The sequence below is a fragment of the Haemaphysalis longicornis genome, unplaced genomic scaffold (assembly GCF_048455015.1).
Source record: "Haemaphysalis longicornis isolate Haplotype H1 unplaced genomic scaffold, Haemaphysalis longicornis Haplotype H1 scaffold_2, whole genome shotgun sequence".
NCBI lineage: Eukaryota > Metazoa > Arthropoda > Arachnida > Ixodida > Ixodidae > Haemaphysalis > Haemaphysalis longicornis.
Genome location: NW_027526295.1, coordinates 195,392,509 through 195,411,641, shown reverse-complemented (window position 1 = coordinate 195,411,641; position 19,133 = coordinate 195,392,509). Strand labels below are relative to the sequence as shown.

Below are 19,133 nucleotides of genomic sequence, written 5' to 3'. Positions count from 1 at the left end.
CGAGTCATTGGGATCGGCTGCGGTGTGCCGGAAGTCGACCACTGCCATGCGAGCGCGAACTTACATTTCTGCCGGCGACAGCCACAGATTTATCTCTGTATCAACAGGGTAATGTAACGTGTGATCGACGGCGGATGCTCAAGAAACTGCAGTACCTAGACATCATTATGCTGGTCTAAATAGGAAACAGGTTTCAATCCTGATGTCAATTCCGGCCAACTGCGCGATACCTCACCTGTTTTCTTGTTTTTTCCGCTCCCTCGCCGTCGGTACCTGCTTTCCCCTGAAGAAATGCGACAGTGACGATGTCCTCAACTATACTTTACGCACATTTTGCTGAAGAACGTCTTCGTAACTTAAGCTGCCTAGCCTGGTTGATAGCTCGCATCAAAACAGTACACCAATCATACGTGCTTTTGGAAATGTTCTTGGGGTCAGTGATGTGTTTTAAAGGGGGGGGTGGGGGGGGGAGGTTGTTTCCCGTGTAGAATATGCGAGAGCAAGCTCGCTTGTCATGGCCTCAGGAATCACGAGATACTGACATGAATCTGTACTGTACATAATTGCAGGGGCGCAAACTTGGGGAATGCCCGCGCAATAGCACTGCATCTCCCTGTTCGAACAAAACGAACACGTGACTTACCCATGAATACACGTGGTTAATAACAGTCATGGTAAAGGGTGTCGGAACGAAACGAAAACTGGGAACGAAAAACGAAAAAAACGATATTTTTGGCTGGAACGAAAACGGAAACGAAACGTTATTTATAATTTTGTTCCAGAGCGAAACCTAAAAGAAACGTTTCGGTTTCCGGTTCGAGTACAAAGTGCGTTCGAGTACGTGCGCTCTTGTGCAGATTCTTTGAGGCTGATTGAATGGACCTTTTCCCAGTAGCGATCTACGCATGCTTGGGCTGCCGGCCCTCCATTCTTGGAAGTAGCCCCTGGCGAAACAAACAAAAGGGTGCCCCCTCAGCTTGCTGCTTGGGGCGCGGCTATGCTTCCTAGGGCTGCACGTTTTTATATCCTCTTTTCTGGCAGATCTCAGTGAGTTCGTTTGCGCACACAAAAAAGGCTTGAGGCTGACCACGCCGCGAGCACTTAATTGGCTACCAGTAAGGGAGCAACGAAAATGAAAAAAAAATGAAGAGAAAGGGGCGATTAGGCCACTGCAGATTAGCCACGCGAGCGTGCGCCTGCTACCGTGACGTTCATGTGAAAGGCAGGGGTGACGGGGGGTGGGGGGGGGGGGTGCTGAATGACCAGGATATTTCGTAAATCCAAACATCTCTGGGGTCATGCCTTAGGTTCGCCGTGGCGACCGCTAGGAGGACCGGTACTGGAAAAAAAGGTCCATTGAACACACGCACTTGCATTTCAGTGCAACAGCTTGATTTCCAGCACAACAGTAGTCGCACCTCATTATGGTGGGGCGCGAACGAACAAATCGCGCTAGAAGATTTTTCGCTTATGACAGCATCTTGAACAAACCTACGTGCCAGATTAACGACTGCCAGAATATAGTTTCTGGGTGACATTCTGAGGTCATGTTCAGTGCCATAAGATGTGTCTGAAAAAGTGCTTGAATTTTTGTGTGCCGTTGTGACACTTGAGGACGTTCAGCTTCTGGGGTAATGTTCAGTGCCAGAAAATGTGTCTGAATAAGTGCTGCAGCGTTTGTGTGCAGTTGTCAGTTTTCTTTAACCACTTTAATTTTTACCAAAAATCAATAAACATCGCTTTTTGTTGTTCTTTTAATTTTTGTTCTCATTTGTTTCCACGCAAACACCAACCGTTACGAACCGTTATATTTTTCGTTCCGGAACTAAAACGAAACGAAACTTTTCTCCGTGGAACGAAACAAAAAACGAAACGAAAAACATTTCGTTCCGACACTCTGTAATTAAAACGAAAGCTTACAGTTTACATCACGTACCGAGACAGGTTGCCCGGGCAGAAGTGTATGGAGCTCTGAACATGTGCAAAGAGCTTTTTTTGCCTCAGTGTGGACACCTTGATTTTCAGGTATCTTTGCCCGACATGGCCCAAATTCTCCTAGACGATGCACTCGACCGTAGAGACGCTGAAGCCAAGGCCGGCTCTAGGACGAAAAATAGAGGTACTCTGTCCCCTTTTTTTGCCTAGTAATACCCCTATGGTTTTGTAAATAAGAAAAGCGTCAATGTCACTTGAGCGAAGCAGCAATGGAGGACAAAGAATATGGCGAAAAACCGTGTCAGTTGTATGCATGTAAATAATCGAATCCACATCTCCGTGTCAAAGAAAACCGCACGCCGAGTCAAGATTCCAGCGCTCCCCTTTGTGTCAGCACCACGTCAACAACAAAACTGGTAAATAGAAGCATTTACGCACACCCGATCACATTCAGAGATCGGGTGCTCACATCGAAGCCACACCATTGAAACCAAAAATTATTTGCTTCGTTCAAAGCTTCGAAAACAGGGCTGTGCAGGCCGGGTGGTGTACGAACGTACGAATTGGCAAAATGATCATCCACTACGAAGAGAAAAGGTATTTTTCTAAAAGTATTCAATTTCCTCATAGCGTGCTGGCTGCGCTTAAGTAAGCGCTATTATTAATATTTTCTTCGTCTTCATTACACATCTGAGAATATTCCTCAGACCCCAAGCCTGAGTAAACCCATACCAGATAAAAAATAGTGGCACATTCCTGCATAGGGCAAGACGACTGATTGTTGAAGCTGTAATGTCAGACAGTTTGCTGGAGTGGCGTTTACGAGAATAATTTCCGGGATCAACTCGTGCCACATTCACCGCTGCTGCACGACACTGAACTGTCATATAGGGCGATAATTCCCGTGGACGGGAGGTCACGAATGGAAGCCGCGCTACCCCAGGTGTCGGTACTGTGCGGTTTTTGGTCTTGTTGTGACATCACTTCATCTTATGGTAGAAGTCCTGTTCTCAAAGATTTACACATTGGCCATCTGGCCTCGGCCATTACAGACACTTTTTGAACCGGTGACTACAAAGCATAACCTCAAGTGGCCTTTTTATCCTTACAGCTCCACAGCACCGCGTAAAGGAAATGACCACGTCGGTCACGTTCGAATAAACTAGGATGAGTAGGTAAATCATCGTTTTAGCCAGAAACCATTGCGGGCTTCACCAAGTGAGCTTTTGCGGTAAAGTGTACTCGCCGGGGCAAAGAGCGTCTGCCCGCAAACAGCAACGACGGAGGCGAGTAAAGGGTCAGATAAAGCCCTGATAAGGACTACCCACAAGTCAGCGCTTTCTCCGAGCCGTTTTTACTTAAACCTTTCAGACGCCGCTCGCTATTTCCCCCTAAATGTTTTTTGTTGTTTCTATGCTGCGTATCTCACCAAATAAGATGAATTGGCAGGTTACTGACCCCAACACCAACTTAGTTTTTTTTTTTTCCAGTCATGTAGAGAATCGTGTACCTAGCGTCACAGATTTCAGGAGCGTCAAGTAGCGCTGAATATTTCCACATACGTGTATATTTGTGTGATATGCATTGTTTCTATATTTTTTAGGGCCGCAAGTCTTTTGAGAAAACGAGGAGAAAGAGTTGAAAAGCCCAGCCACTGAAGCCGTTCCCCGCGTCGCCATTTTGTTTGCGGTCTTCATTGTTAGACGAAGGATACAAAATTATGCTAAACTAGCGAAAACTTTCTGTTTTTGTATGTTTTTTTCTCTTAAAAAACGCAGAATTGAAATGTACACAGTTGTGTACATAGCGTCTTAAAGACATTTAAAGACATATTTATAGGCACTCAGGGCCTCCGTATTTTGATGGCTTACATTTCCCTCACAAAAATGTCTTTCCCGCAATGTATTTCAATTTGAATGTGACGCCGACGTTAAGGCAATTGGTGTAAGCTGAGGTTTTGCAAGCTGCCTATCCCCCATTGTGTGGTGCGCAGCGAAGCATCACCATCAATGGAGGGAGCATGGTTACATCATCATCATCATCACCAGCCTATCTACGCCCACTGCAGGGCAAAGGCCTCTCCCATTAATCTCCAATTACGCCGGTCCTGTGCTAACTGCGACCAATTTATCCCCGCTAACTTCTTGATCTCATCTACCCATCTAAGTTTCTGCCGCCCTCTGCAACGCTTGCCTTCTCTCGGGATCCACTTGTTACCCTTAATGACCAACGGTTATCTTGCCTTCGCGTTGCATGCCCTACCCACGTCCATTTCTTCTTTTAATTTCTACTAATATGTCCTTAACACGCGTTTCTTCCCTGACCCACTCCGCTCTCTTCTTGTCCCTTAATGTGTTACACCTATCATCATCCGTTTCATTGCTCGCTGAGTCGTCCTGAATTTAAGGTGCAGAGGTGGAAATTTAAAAAAAAACTTTTTTTTAAGGTGCAGAGGTGGCGTAGAGGTAGAGCATCCGCCTCGCGTGCAGAAGGACCGTGGCTCGAATCCCGGTGCCAGACAATTCCCACCGGATAAAAAAAAAATCCGCGTTTTCATGGAATTGCAAAATGGAGCTTGGGGTGCGGCCTGACCCCGGCGACCATTGCCGGTAACGCACTCCCTCACCAGAGCAGGACTGGCCACCCTGGTGTAGTAACGGCCACAACCTCCCATGAATACGCCAATTAACCCATGGCATGGTTACAGCCCCACTTTATATTCCTCTCCACCGCCGCCGCCTCGTTCGTGAGTCGTGTATACTGCTCGCAAAGCGCGGCGTCTACCTTCCCCCTGCCATGTCTACGCGTGCGTTTGGGGGTAGGGGTGCGGGGAGGGGTCGACGTGCAGGCGCAGGCGGGCTTCATGCGCTCACCGTTGCGCGCACCCCCCGTTCTGGTGTGGCGAGATTTCAAAGTGGACGTCCCACGGCCCGATGGGACCTGACTGCTTTCCTCCGTGGTCGAGCGGTTTTGGTTGGTGTGTTACACAGACGGTAAGATGATTACGACGAGGAAGGGAAACGGGCAGCCCCGTGTTTGTCCCTTAGAGTAAAACTGTAGTCCTTCCAAGTTTCATTCAGCTAATCAGCTAAGAACTATGCTCAATCATAAATTACAAATGTGTTACGTTTCGCGCACGCCCTGCACTGCCCCCAGGGCTTCGCTGGCCAGCCTTCTTCCCAGATTGGGAAGGCAATGATTTTATGTATCCATCTGACGTAGCTCAAAGACGAACTAGCCTTCTCCAAAAGAACTTTTCTCTTCTTTATTTATTCTGCAGCCCCATTGCCCGCAGCCACCATGCACAAGATGGCCACCAACTGTACCTATGTTTTCGTGGGAGGGTAAGCTCACACTGCAATGCTTTACATTGACTCGGCATTTAATGAGCATTGCATGTTATGCCGCGTCTGCCACCCTCACACTGCCTTCTAGTTAGAACGCTCAGCTTCAGCCTAACCGTAAGTGGGTCGAAATAACCAATTCGTCGGGAACTGTTTATTGTCCTTAAATAAATAACTGTACGTGCAAACATTGTGCGACCCCTGTTGACAATATAGGGAGAACACTAAATCAGGATTATGCGGACGCCAAATGTCTTTTGACAGCTAGTCAGGCTGTCTTCGCAAAATATTATTTGAGACGCGAGAAAGCATCTGTGACCATCAATTTATCCGTGATCTGAGGACGCAACAATACATCACAGAGTAGGTGACAGAAGAAAAGAAACTGCGAGAACGGTCTCGTAACATGCGTCAGGGACAGTACCACAACGTCCTTATCACCACACATGTTTCTCACACCGCAGCTTTAAGTGAAACATTAGGTGACATAACCTCACCGAGCCCCTCTAGCCCATCATTCACCACGGCAGCGCAAATCGTGGGGTATTGTGCCATCGTGCCTTATGGCAGCCCCCCGAAACGTTGCCGCAAGCCGGCTCACAGCTGCCATTAGAAGTGGTAAAAGGCCAAAAGTGATGGAATTACGAAATGAACAGCGAGGCCGACAAAGCTAAAGCCCCACGCTGTTAAACCGTGGGGGAACAAGTTTACTGACGGCGACCTAGCTCGCACTCGAGACTCGGCCGCGAGGCTAGCCCCACTGAACTCCGCCACGGACCGCCAACTGGCGTAGCGGCAGCGAACAGCAAGGAACACACAAGACATAGAAATCGCCAACAACGACATTTATTGCCACCGCAATAAGAAACGTCGGGCGCGTCGCACTGCCACCGCTAAGACCACCACGCCAGGTAGGGAGAAACAGGTGCGAGGGCGGACAAAGAAAGGCCGAGAGGAGTAACACGCACCTAAGCCCGCTCCAGATGATGGCTGGTATCCAAGGGAGCCTTCTTCCCTTGTCCACCCCAGACCAGCCCACCCGGAGCTCCGGACAAACCGGTCACGTAAGGGAGTCTGCTGCGCCCCCGGCGTCATCCTTTCGCGGCGCGGAAACACACGGCCGCAGGGAGAGAGAGAGGGACCTCACCCTCTCGCCTCCGCGGCGAACCGAGAGAGATAGGGAAGATGGCGGACCTTTGTAATTCCCACAACCGGGAACTAACGCTCACCGCTGACCAATTATCTCTACGTGACCAGGATTTTGGCCCAGCAACCAGAACTCTACCATGATTGGTTCCGGGACAATCCATCCGTGTTCCTCTGTGTGACAGCTAGTGGTTTCGTTACAATTTGAAACTGTTGCCAGACTTGTGCGCTCCTCTTTTAAAGGCGCCGTTAAAACAAGGGCATATGAGCACTTTTTCCGCGTGCGATTGTGGAACTGCAATGTTCTATCATTCTCAACGTCGAATGGATCCGTGCACGTATCCACCGAAGCCGTCGAAATCACCAACGCTGAAGATGACGAGTCAACGCCTCATGAGTGGCAGGTAGTGAATGTGCTGGTGCATGTCAACACGATGGTGACGTCCCATCCTCGGAACATCGACTACGGTGTCGCCATTTAAGTGCTGCTCACGAGACATGCTATGATACGGTAAAAAGATGTCCACATACCTGGCGGAACTGCGGAGAAAAGTGGTTGCACGTAAACAGCACACTACCGCTACGACAAGACCACTGTGAGCTAACGCAATGGTGGGAGGAGACATGAAACCGTTACCAGAGTGTGACAATTTGTCATTTGTCTCTGACGACTTCTGCACAGATTCTGGATGATTATCGCAACGCGTAGTATCAACAGCCGTTCCACTCAACGTGAAAGCTGTCGGAAGTGTAGAGCAGTGATTCGCCATAATGGACCGTGTCGCCGTTATCCGCGCACTGCTACCACTGCGCGCGCCCTCCGCCTCCCTGTCACTCCTTTTTTGATGAATTGAACGGGAGGTTTGTCCAATGCAATTACAATTTTCCGCCTTCGCAGTGCTGGCACGCCCCCAGCCGGGAACAGCGCGAGCGGGAGTTCTATTCATTTTGTGCTTGCTTTCATCTCGCACGTACCGGAGCCTTACTGCGCAGTTTGGAACCCGTCGTACTTCGCGGCTACTTTTTCGCTTACTGTCCTATAAACCAACCCAACGGGCGTTCCAAACTAAATGGACGCGGGGGCTGCCGGTTATTTAGACAGATGTTGCGTCAAATCTATGCATATAGCTGCCGTTTTCTTTGTGCTAAACAACGGGGAGATGTATGACAAGCACCAAGTGTTCAGGAGTTTCGAACAGTTATGACAATATAAACCGCTTGTTTTTCAAAGCCTCTTTTAAGGACAGAGCACTTTAGGTTCCCGCGTGGTCGTCGTAGCTCGTTCGCTGTCATGATGTCTAGCCACCACCGCAATCGGGTAAAGTAGCGACATACCAGACCCAAACAGAGCCCCCATGGCGTAACCGCATAGCACAGAAGCTTCGAAAAACAAGCGGTTCATATAGCTTAACAGTTATCTTCGTGGTGTTCTTTTCCCCGGGGCTTCTCCTCCAAGCCGCAGCAGCGCTGAGGATCTGACCCCGGGTATCCTCAACCGACAAACTCAGCCTCCGATACAAAACTGTACATTTATTTACAGCCCAGCGGGCGAAAAAAAAAAAACAGTACTCGCGCGGAGCCCGAAGACGACGGGCCGAGCTCTCCTGCGCCCGCACCGCGCCTCTCTTGTCTCATCTTCCCTTCCTCCTGCCGCTGAGGGCCGGTGAAGAAGGAAAAGCCAATCGTCTTCGTTGGTGGCCATCCCATGTGGTGGCGGTTAAGGCATACGGTGCACGCAGGTGCGGTCTTTTTCGGAATGCGCGGCGTTTCAAGGTGCCGCGCGACACGTGCTTTTCATTTCCGCGCCGCTCGTCCCAGGGCCCGCGCCAGTTGGTGCGTCGGAGCGCCCGACATTAACCTTTAAAAACTCCTGAACTGCTGGAATTTGCCATACATCTCCCCATTATTAAGCGCAAACTAAACTGCAGGTACATTTGAGGCAAAATCTGTGTAATTGACCGGCAGCCTTCGCGTTCATTTAGTTAAGAACACTTGTCGGGTTGGTTTTTACGATAGTAAGCAAAAAAATTGGCTGAGGAACACACGTATTCTAAACCGTGGGGGAACGCTCCGGCACGTGTGAGATGAAAGAAAGCACAAAAAGAACAGATGCTGTTTCAGGCAGAAGGCGCGCTAGCACTTCCAAGACAGAAATTTGAATTGCGTTGAACTAATCTGTTCCATTCATCAACAGAGGAGTAATACAGGGAGTGGAAAAGCGTGAGTAGTGGTAGCAAGGGGCGGATAGCGGCACCACAGCCTCTTTAGGAAACCACTGCTCTGCGTTTCCGACAGCTTTCACGTTGAGTGGTAATGCTCAAATTTGGGGGTACGTCATGCCACTATGCCGTGGAGCTCTGCTTTTGTCATTTACGTCGCCACGCCGCCTGGTTGCGGCGGTGGCTAGACAGCGTGACAGCGAGCTAGCTACGACGACAAGGCGGGACCGTAAAGTACTCTGTACTTAAAGGAACAGAACTCCCGGTCGTGCTGTTCCAGGCGGAGGGCGAGCTAGCACTTCCAAGGCGAGAAATTTGAATTGTGTTGGATAAATCTGTTCAATTCATCAACAAAGGAGGAGTACAGGGAGTGGAAAAGCGTGAGCAGTGGTAGCAATGAGTGAATAGCGGTGTCACAGCCTCTTTGGGGAACCACTGCTCGGCACTTCCAACAGCTTTCAAGTTGAGTGGAACTGCTTTAATTTTTTTTGCTGAACGCAGGTATGACCCCGTACGAACGGCTTTGACCTGTTGGTTTTACCTAATGGGCAAGTACCCTGACGTCCAGGAGAAAATGCGCCAGGAAGCACTGGAAGCTTTTAAAACGGAGGTAAGATCACGAGAGAAGACCTGTTTACTATTTAGAAAAATGGAGTTTTATTCATGGTAAGCCTCCTTTCCGTGCATGAGTCCGCTCGTTGCTACACGGAGCAGGAAGGAATATGTGACGTAATTTCGGTTTGTTTACGTTGCACGTAAGTGACACTTTCAATCAAAACGTTCCGACAGCGACAGTTGGTAGCGTTTTACTAACCAGCGTTCTGTTAGTGGAATTGCTTCTGTCCGCGCAGCATTTATGCACACAAATAAATAACCTGTTCACTAGAGCTTTCGGGTCTTGTTTCGTAGAGGTAGAGCAACAGCATGGATGTGATGCGTTCAGGCTTGCCCGGTCAGTACACGCTGTAAATGGCGAGGCGGTGGAAGAGTACCGATTTCGCATAATAATAAGAGAAAAACAGGTGTTCATATACCACAAAAACTTTAATATTTTAATCATTTCCGCATTTCCGAGCTACTCTATCATAAAGTAGCTCGCATTTCATATCTCACCGCCGTATTTACACAGTACTGCCGCTCGGTACCCTATTCTTGAGGGGATAAGGGGCCAAATGCAAGTCCTGTCCAAGCATCGCAAAAAAGAGCTTTTGAACGTGTACTTGTTCCCGAGCGTATCCGTGCACCGCAAGCGGTAGCGCGCTTCGCATGCTACACAGCCGCGGCGGGCGGCATAATGGCGGCTGTTGTAGCAGACGACGCGGGCGTCGTCACCCTCAGGGTAGCGCGCCACCATCAAGGCAGCCTAGCCGGAGCATGCGCAGCGGCGGCCGCTGCGAAAGCAAACTAAGCTGTCGCACGAGCGTAGCCCACACGCTACGCTGTTGTTTTAGGTGCGGAGTACCTCCGGGCCGCCTAATGTCCGTCCGCGTCCGGGCGCATAGCCTTTACAATCGCAAAAAATCACACAAGCACCGGCAGGATTAGAGCCTATGTCTAGTAGACCATACAGAGTTAGTGTCAGTCGTCTTACCCATTGGGCTACTACTGTGAGTTAGTACCCGAGAGTCAAACGCCTTACTCCCTCGCCTGTAACGGTGCGGAGTACCTATAGGACCTCCCAATGTCCGTGTCCATCCGTGCGCACACCACCATCAAGCGAAAATTTTGCGAAATTCGATTTGAGCCGTGAGTTTCAGTTTCATTTAGGGAATAAACAAGGTTCAACTCACGGCTCAAATCGAATGACGGTCGGGGTGCAAATAGGATGTCACTCGGGGCGCAATTTGGATGTCATTTCGGGTCCCCGTACTCCGCACCCTTGCTATCATCCATGGAGTGGAGATGCTGCCAGTTTTCGGTTTCGTTGTTCATCATCTCCACTAAATTTAGTTTGGTTTGGGTGTGCAACCCATTGTAATCACTCTAGACCGACTCCTTCTGCGAGGAGCGATGCAAACCAGGGGATCCCAGTTCGAATTAACCGTACTGGATACCGACGCGTTCGAACTAAAGGGGGTTTCCCCCCATTGAAATATACAGGGCTGTGCAGGGACCAGACCGTCAGTTCGAATTGACTATAAGTTCGAATTTACCGAGTTGGAATTAACGAGCTTTTACTGTAATGTGCGTTTTACTTTCTCGCACGCCTTTAACATCGCACAGAAATATACAAATAAGCCATTTCGAAATGGCATATCTCAAAGAAGTCAAAATACTGAAAGCATTGTGGGAGCGCCAAAATTTGCATAGTCACAGGATATACAATAAAAGTTCGTTGATCACCCCGAATTACTTTCGTAGACTCTGAGTTCAAAGCTACTCCCCTCCAGTACAGGAGCTTCAGAGAAAGCGCATTGGGCAAATACACTATCTGTTTATGACCGCATTGATGATCCATTACCCCTCGCCTTTTCGTGCATATTATCATGTTTCCTACCCTTTACGAAATCTGAACCTTGATCAATCAAAGCACAGAACTAAAAAACTTACCTACGGCTGGCGCCACAACTTTCTTTAAATTGCGTTTAGGGGCGCACATATAACTTTCTTTCCTCTTAATAACGATCAGATCAGGCTAAAATTTAACCATGTACCACATCCACGGCAGAAGTGTTTCCTTCCGTAGAATGCGGTTTCCAGATGACTGCGGACGAATGAAGAGGTTTCATATTTCAAAACCACCTTATTACAAGCACGTTTTTTGCAAAGTTGATCCAATATTGTGTTTGCATTAAATTACACTGCGGGAACGATGGGTAGTCTACAAAAAGATCAGAATGTTGGATTAAGGTCTAGAAAGTTTGCTCGGCTTAGCTCTCGGTCAAACTCTTTTTACAACCACAAACTTGCTTTGCGGACGACCTCTGAAATTTTTTTCCTCGCCCCGGTTGCGAAGAAGCGAGGGCGTTCTGTTCCAAAAACAGCGCGATGTAGTCGATATTTTGTAATGGCGGATTTATGATGGGAGAAAAAATAAAATACCATCGGGCATGTTCGACCTTTCAATATCATATCCCAACTTCCAGCGAAGCCGTTACTGAGATCACCTTCTAATGATGTTTAAAACTTGCCCATACACAACCCGTAACATGTAGTGTTATGCGTGATGTGCACAGGGCAACGTACACAGCTTTTATGCTTTCAGCTTTATTTTGTCTTGCCCAAGCGCTGTTAGAAGAAAGCTACCACGGCATTGTGATATCTAAGCCCAGCCATTTCGTCTCCAGCATCTTTCTGGAAAGTTTGTTTCAGCAGTTTCCAGATGTACCAAGTTGAAGTTGAAATCGTTAACTGTTATAGACAGGTGTGTTGCACACTGTATGGACCCGTTCTTCAGATAATAGTACCGAATGTCGCAGTAGTCACAATTTTACTCCTTTGTGAATTAATTAAACGAAAAAAGAACAGAGTTGTTCAAATCAAGAAGGAAACGATTTCCGAATAATTCCTATAGGGAACTGTTGTAACATCACAATTTGCAACAAAATAAACAAATAACACGTAATAGCACAGCGCTTATAAAAACAAACTCATAAAAGCAGTATAAGACTACAAAAATGTTATTCGCCTTTCAATATAAACTTTTTAGTTGCCTCTTAAAAAATGGTGCGGGTATGATTTAACGGTATCACCGAATATTTACCAAAGTGGGATACCTAAAAAATGCGAAGCTGTTTAACCGTAATTTGTGCCAATTAAAGGTAACATATGATTATAGTTTGCAGTTAACATATTGGGATTATAATTTCTCCGACACCCGCAGTTGCTAAATTGCCAGAAAGAGGAATTTGAGCAATGGTATAGCAGTTTATTAAAGGTAAATAAATTATGTAATATAAAAAGAACGCTAACCTCCGAATAGAAGAAGTGAAGGGGTAGCTTAAGGCGGGGCCACTCCGTAAGGAAACAAAATTCGAAGTTGGGAATATTACACGTTTTCTTCCGTTCCAGGGAGACCACCTGTCAGTGAAGACACTTACAAACCTTCGCTACGTAAATCAAGTAATCGACGAGACGCTACGAATCTATCCACCAGTCATCACGTAAGCCCCGCATTGCTTTGATTTATGCTAACGCATTTTAAAATGCTAATCACTGTTGGCATGTTAAGCAGTTCGAATCGTTTTTTTTATTCTGAATTACGGGCAAGCAATTGACGAATGTGGAAAATTGAGAAACTAAGAATTGTCGTAGTCATCGGTTTATAATTACACACGAAGATTTTACTTAAAGGCACCCCCTGCAACACCTTCGATAAACGTTTTCGCTCTTTCCTTCGCGTCTGGAAGCACTGTGAAAGCTACAGTTATCGCCAGCACGAAGAGGCAGTGCGTGATTTGTTCGTCGCACCAGATATGCCTTCCGTTTTTGCTTTGTTTTTGGAGCTTCATTTTTAAAGTTTCTATCGAATAGCGTTCATAGCTGCAAGTGATGGAAAACTCGCCAACAACCGCCACATGGCCTCAGTGACGTAATTCGGGCGTTCTACAGACGTCAAGACCGGGAAAGAGAGAAAAATATTTTCAGCGAGTTTCCAAGTTATCTGATGGGCATAGAGCAGTTATTTTTGGCTGAGGTACTTAGCGACACCCTAATCTAAGTACTGGGTGTGTTGGGTGGGTACGTTCTGCAAGCATTTAGGATTCTAAACAAAAGCTGAAAAAAGTGTTGCGGGGTCCCTTAAAAACATCGAAGCGATAACAGTGCTGATGATTTTTCGCGATGCCTACAAACTACTGGGACGAAAAAGTGACTTTTGGTCGCGGAGTCAGAGCTCCGCCATTGGACTCGCGTGCTTTGCTACCCGACATATTTTTTATGTGCATAAGTAATATATGTTTTATACGTTTTATAAGTTTTATAAGTAATATAAGTTTTATATGTGCATAAGTAAGGTTACTTCCACTTGTGCTGCGTTCACCGCTTCATAATTCCGGCTGAATAAATTTACGAGCGACGAAATAGCTGTATACCTTTGTTAGCTCTGCACTTTGACGACGTGCCGGTATACACTTCCAACGTGTTAATATTGCTTAGATCGTAGATGTGCGCATTGAGAAGCTGCTTGCCCTCCCCACCTCGCAGCGCCACAACAGTAGGGGCTGAGACGGACTGGCAGTACGGGAGGTACGTCATCAAGAAGGGCACCACAGTGTTGGCCCCCACCTACCAACTGCACCACGATCCCCTCTACTGGGTTAACCCAGAGAAGTTCGACCCGGACAGGTAAGGAATACCGCAGAGGTTGAAAGCGGGATAGTTGGTGTGAGTGTGCTTGACTGAAGGTCCACAAATGTACGCGGGTAACCAGATGGAATGAGGATACGGCTCAACGAAAAGAAAAGCCATATCCGCTGGCTCCGTTGTGACACTGAAACGCTCGCTCCCGTTAAAATGCCATTTGTAAAAATTGCAGGGGAAAGAGAGATCCGCCTTTTCGAAGCTTGGTATTTTTGCACAGTTGAAGGAAAGCAGAAGGTTTTTTTCCCTAGATGTCACAGCAGAATAAACGGTGGTTGGGGAACATTACTGATTACATTAAGCGGAGGAGGGATAGCCCGTGTGGAGGAAGAGAGCAGACTCATGGCTCTAAACTTCTCCCGCTAGACTACTTTCTATAGAGTAGTGTGCAATAAGAGTCAGCGTGGATGGTTTCATTGCATAAGGGTGGATGTGCGAGGGCGAGGAACTTGGAAGAGGGCTGAAGTTTCCGTAGCGCGTGAATTTCGGACTGTGCCAGATTAGGTGCTGGAGAACGACGGGTAGGGGGGTAGGGACATCGAGGCGGTAGGGATGGGGACCAAGGGGTGAACCATTTTAAGAAATTAAGTAATTTGATATAAGACTGTTGGGCATACACAACCAGTACGAAATTAATCTTTTCGATGATCTTGCGAAATAACGACTCGCATTTTTATCGATACACTAAACGTATTGCTTGCGTAGGCTTTTTATGGCTCTTTTAATAATCAATAACGAACCGTTTTCTACGTGCTGCGCTAAACCAGTTAGGTTTGATTTACGACTACGCTGTTATTATGTTTAAATGTTAAGATGTCCACTGCGAACTTTTAAGATATGTTTACGGCCGTGGACGACACTATTTTCAACAGCCTGCCTCATTACGAAGCGAGCGGTGATAATATCGCCGCATAAGACAAGCACACTGTCTTTTCTGACATCTTTTCGTTCTGACATCTGACATTTGACATCTTTTCGTTCTACTCCACTTGTTCCACTTGTTTGATTATTAGTGTGGATAGAGATAATCTGCAACAATTGAGTTTACAGTCTTTCGTTTTCTTCAGAGCGCACGGAGTTGCTGTAATTTGAATACTTGCGTACGAAATTCAAAATTGTGATAACACTATTCGAACGATAAGTGTGATAGTTTTGTTTTGGGTAGCAAGCTGGGTTCATGGAGTTGAAATACCTTGGAATGAAAATTTCAAGCGAAGTCTTCGACTGGCTCAACCTAACTGTTCGGACAGTTAGAGAAAAAGTGTTCTTGTTCTTGTGACCTCCACCGCTGACTCTATGTTATGTCAGAGTAGGTTAGCGTGAAGAATGTACGTTTACTCATTCAAAATTTTGCAACTGTTGTTTATGTAGCAAAATTAGGCTTATTTTATCCTTAGACGCTGTACTGTGCATTTTACCGTGAGTTCTAGGAACGATGAATGTTGAATAGTCTCCTCTAGTCTGACAAGAAAAAGTCACGGCGAGGAAAGGTAAAGTCATGTTTCAGCACAGTTGAGGCTGTTTAAAGGAGCCATGAAGAGAAAATACAACTTCGTTTAATTTGAAAGAACTAGGATTCAGTATCTCACTCAGCTCCATTAGAGCCACAAAAGACGTTTTTTTAACGAAAAAAAAAGCAAGAAGTATTTAAAAACTTCCAAATTTTGCGCCACACTGACGTGTTATGAGGAAGAATGACGTCACACGGGCCAACAATAAAACATAATTTTCAATGCGTTAACTGCACATTAGCATTGAAGTGATGCAGTCAATTGGAACTAGAGGTCCCATTACAGACGTCCAGTCATGTGTCGTCGCGACAGGTCAGTTAGGCGGCCGCCAATCGCACAAACAAGGTTCCGTGACGTCATAGAAAAGTTGCGGGAAATTGGCTAGGGGGTCGCCACGGCTTCACACGTTTTCTTTAATATCTCCGTTATTTGTTCGAAGATTGCGATGATAGTGGTATCATTGTTATCGGGACTAAGCAGTCTTTCTGTTAAACCCAACTTGTATTTTGTCTTCATGGCTCCTTTAACCTGAAATACGTGAACTGGCTCAGTGAGACCTACTATGAAGCCTGCTTCCCGACCTGAGCCCTCTCACACATGTGTCGACAATTTCATGCCTCTCGTGTCGATTGCAGGTTCAGTCCCGACAACAAGCACCTTCTAAACCCCACTGCCTACCAACCTTTTGGTATCGGTCCCCGCATGTGCATCGGCCGGCGTCTGGCACTCGTGACACTCGCCTCGGTCATGACGCAAGTTCTGCGACATTTCCGAATCACGCTGGGCCCCAGCCAAAAGGTGGTCTGAGGCTTTCATTGCTCTTTTAAAAGTTATGTAAAAGCCTGACAATCAAGTGATAGATCTCCGCTCTGAGTTGAACTATGCCCCGGTCAAGCGCGTTTTCTTTCCTGAATGTAGGCAAAAGGTGGAACAGCATCGCCGGGTAATGGTCAGCCTATGATTTGTTCGGCCTAGCAATTTTTATTATTGTTTCACTGTGCGCTTAAAGTATTTTTTTTCTAAAGCTTTCAATGTTCATATCATGCTTTAGTCTCAGTAGTCTGTGTCTGCGACCTTCACTTTATTTGAGCAACCCCACAAGGGTATCGTGATCCTAAAAACATCGCTTCTTGTTTTTGTCAACGTCGTCTCGTTTATATTTTTCTTTTTTTTTGTCTATCCCCGTGTTAGTTTGCGCTTCCCGCCAATGCAATGAATTACCAACTCGTCCAAGCTTCCGCTCTTCAAATTTATTGTACATTGGGTACAGAAGGGTATACATAGCTTAAATCAGAGAGGGTAGCCTAAGGAAGTTAGTTAATCATGGTGATATAAAACAGCCCTGAGGACGAAGACGAACGATTTTTGTCACAAAACCGAGAATTTCGGCACCAATTTTATTCAGCTCCCACTGGATTTTGATTTACGTTATGGCGCTGGAACGCATCTTCGAATGCAATTTCTCACTCTTCAATGATAAGTGTGAAATGAGTACATGTTTGACTCTTCTCGTGACTTACCATTTCGCAGTCGTAGAGGTTTACAGCCCGTGTGTTAAAATAAGCTCATTGGCGTTGCGTGCAGCAATGAATCTAACCACACAATTGTTCTTCAGTGATTCAGCAAGACTAAAGTAACGAACAAAGGACAGTTCTCATCGCCTCAAGCTTCGAGTTGTATTACCAACGTAGTAAGGCAGAAAAACTGCCATTCTCAATATTTTTTTTATTATTATGCTCTTAGGTAGCCGCAGTGTGACGTTGTGTAAACATAAAACCCGCGGACAAAAGTGAAATTTACTGTGCGGAGTGAGTTCTTTATTTCTAACAATCTTTCCATCTTTCCTTCATTTTTGCAGCCCATACTGGAGCTGGACACATATGCAGTTGCGGCAGTGCCAAAAGACATAGTTTGGATTCAGCTTCAAAGGCTGAACAGCGGCGCATAATTTCTTTTTTGTTTTATACTAGGCGGCTGTTCGAGAGCCCTTTCAGCGTTGGCGTCAGAATAAAATCCCGGGAGGCTGCAGTATTTGACGTTCTTTACACGCAACACACAGACACGAGTTGAAAAGGAACCATGCATGACCAGGAAAGTGCAACTTTGCATAGCCAGGAGCCCGATAGAAAATCTGTCACAATTTTTCGCTGGATCGAATGAGAAGACTAAGTTATCATATACGGTAGATGTCACGTCCGAAGAGATCTAACATGCAACAAACAAGGAATACTGTATCCCGATCACTTCGCATAACGGCTAAGGGCATGTGGGCCTGGAATAAATAAAAGGATGTGCACCGCTACACCCCAAAGCGACTTTTCTAATTCTGAACTCTCAGGGGAAAGGCAATGTGTATGTAGTATATGTCCAGCATACCTCCACAAATACTTAACTAATACTTGTGAAGCTATGCTTAACATATACTCTCACTTTCATGATTACAAGATTCACAGTCACATTCAAAGTATTATTTCATGTAATCTTCTAAAAACAAAATTTTACTGACCATTGGCCTCGAACATGCAGTGACACGCTAGCCGGCTGATCCATCCCGAAGAATTTTTAAAGCTGCAGTTTAAAGCAAATGCAACACAAGCAGCCCCAAATATGCATATATATATGTATATATATTATATGTATGTATGTATGTATGTATATATATATATATATATATACAGTCTAGTCCACTTATAACGATATCGAAGTGCCAAGAAAATCCCATCGTTATAACCGATAATCGTTATAAGCGGGTCGAGAAAAAAAAGCCACAAGAGAGATCAAAACATTTTATTAGCATGCAAGTGAGGTAGTGCAACTACTCGTTTGCAGAAAAGCCATAGTCAGTCAGCTTTGACTGCTTCACGCGAAGCTGACGCACATCTTTTTCGAGAGCATCTAATTGCTCCAGGCAATTAGATGCTCGCCGCAGCGCCGCAGGCGAATCGGCCATGACGTCCGAACGTTCAGTCCGACTCCGCAGTGAAACTGGTGAAACGTTGAACGGAGGCAGATGCGGAGAAAAAAAAGCACTCAGTTCGGCGCGCAGAAAAGGCGAGGGAAACTTCCGAGCTGCGAGCATTGCGAGCCGAACTGGCCGAACCAGCCGAACGTTGGTTCGGCCGGACACGCGGACGAGGCCAAAGCAGCGGCTCCGGGTAGGGAGTCGCTTGGCGCAGCCGACTCGTTTTCTGAGGGGTGGACGGGATGCAAGGCGCGTCGCGTGCTGTCGGCGCCGAGTGCCGGCGCCAGCGCCGGCGGCAGCTCGCATTTTCGGCGCGCGCGGTAAGCGGATTCAATCGCTATATCCGATATCGGGGCTCGGGAGCATCGTAATAAGCGGGTTATTTTACCATAGAAAGCATACAAAATTGGACGGTGCAATCGTTGTCTATCGTTATATCCGATATATCGTTATAAGCGGTATCGTTATAAGTGGATTCGACTGTATATATATATATATATATATATATATATATATATATATATATATATATATATATATATAGAGAGAGAGAGAGAGAGAGAGAGAGAGAGAGACTAGACAATCGCGGTTTCAAGAGGAAGGGAAAAGTATACAATAAGGTATGCAGTGGCTGGGGAGACTGGTTCGGAGGGATCCATACAGGCATGACCCAAGAATGTGTTTTGGGTGTGCCCCCCGCGGATGGACAGAATAG

General features: G+C 46.5%; 1 protein-coding gene across 1 annotated transcript in view; it reads left to right on the top strand.

Moving 5' to 3' along the window:
* The window catches only part of LOC144169740 (cytochrome P450 3A41-like), a 66,159-nt gene extending 48,675 nt beyond the window's left edge, over nt 1–17,484 (top strand). The window contains exons 8-14 of the mRNA XM_077699064.1: nt 2,026–2,119; nt 5,216–5,279; nt 9,146–9,254; nt 12,656–12,747; nt 13,790–13,930; nt 16,092–16,254; nt 17,315–17,484. Of these exons, the coding sequence (XP_077555190.1) occupies nt 2,026–2,119; nt 5,216–5,279; nt 9,146–9,254; nt 12,656–12,747; nt 13,790–13,930; nt 16,092–16,254; nt 17,315–17,404 (753 nt within the window). The 3' untranslated portion in view covers nt 17,405–17,484. The remainder of the gene's footprint in view (nt 1–2,025; nt 2,120–5,215; nt 5,280–9,145; nt 9,255–12,655; nt 12,748–13,789; nt 13,931–16,091; nt 16,255–17,314) is intronic.
* The last annotated feature ends 1,649 nt before the right edge of the window (nt 17,485–19,133 follow it).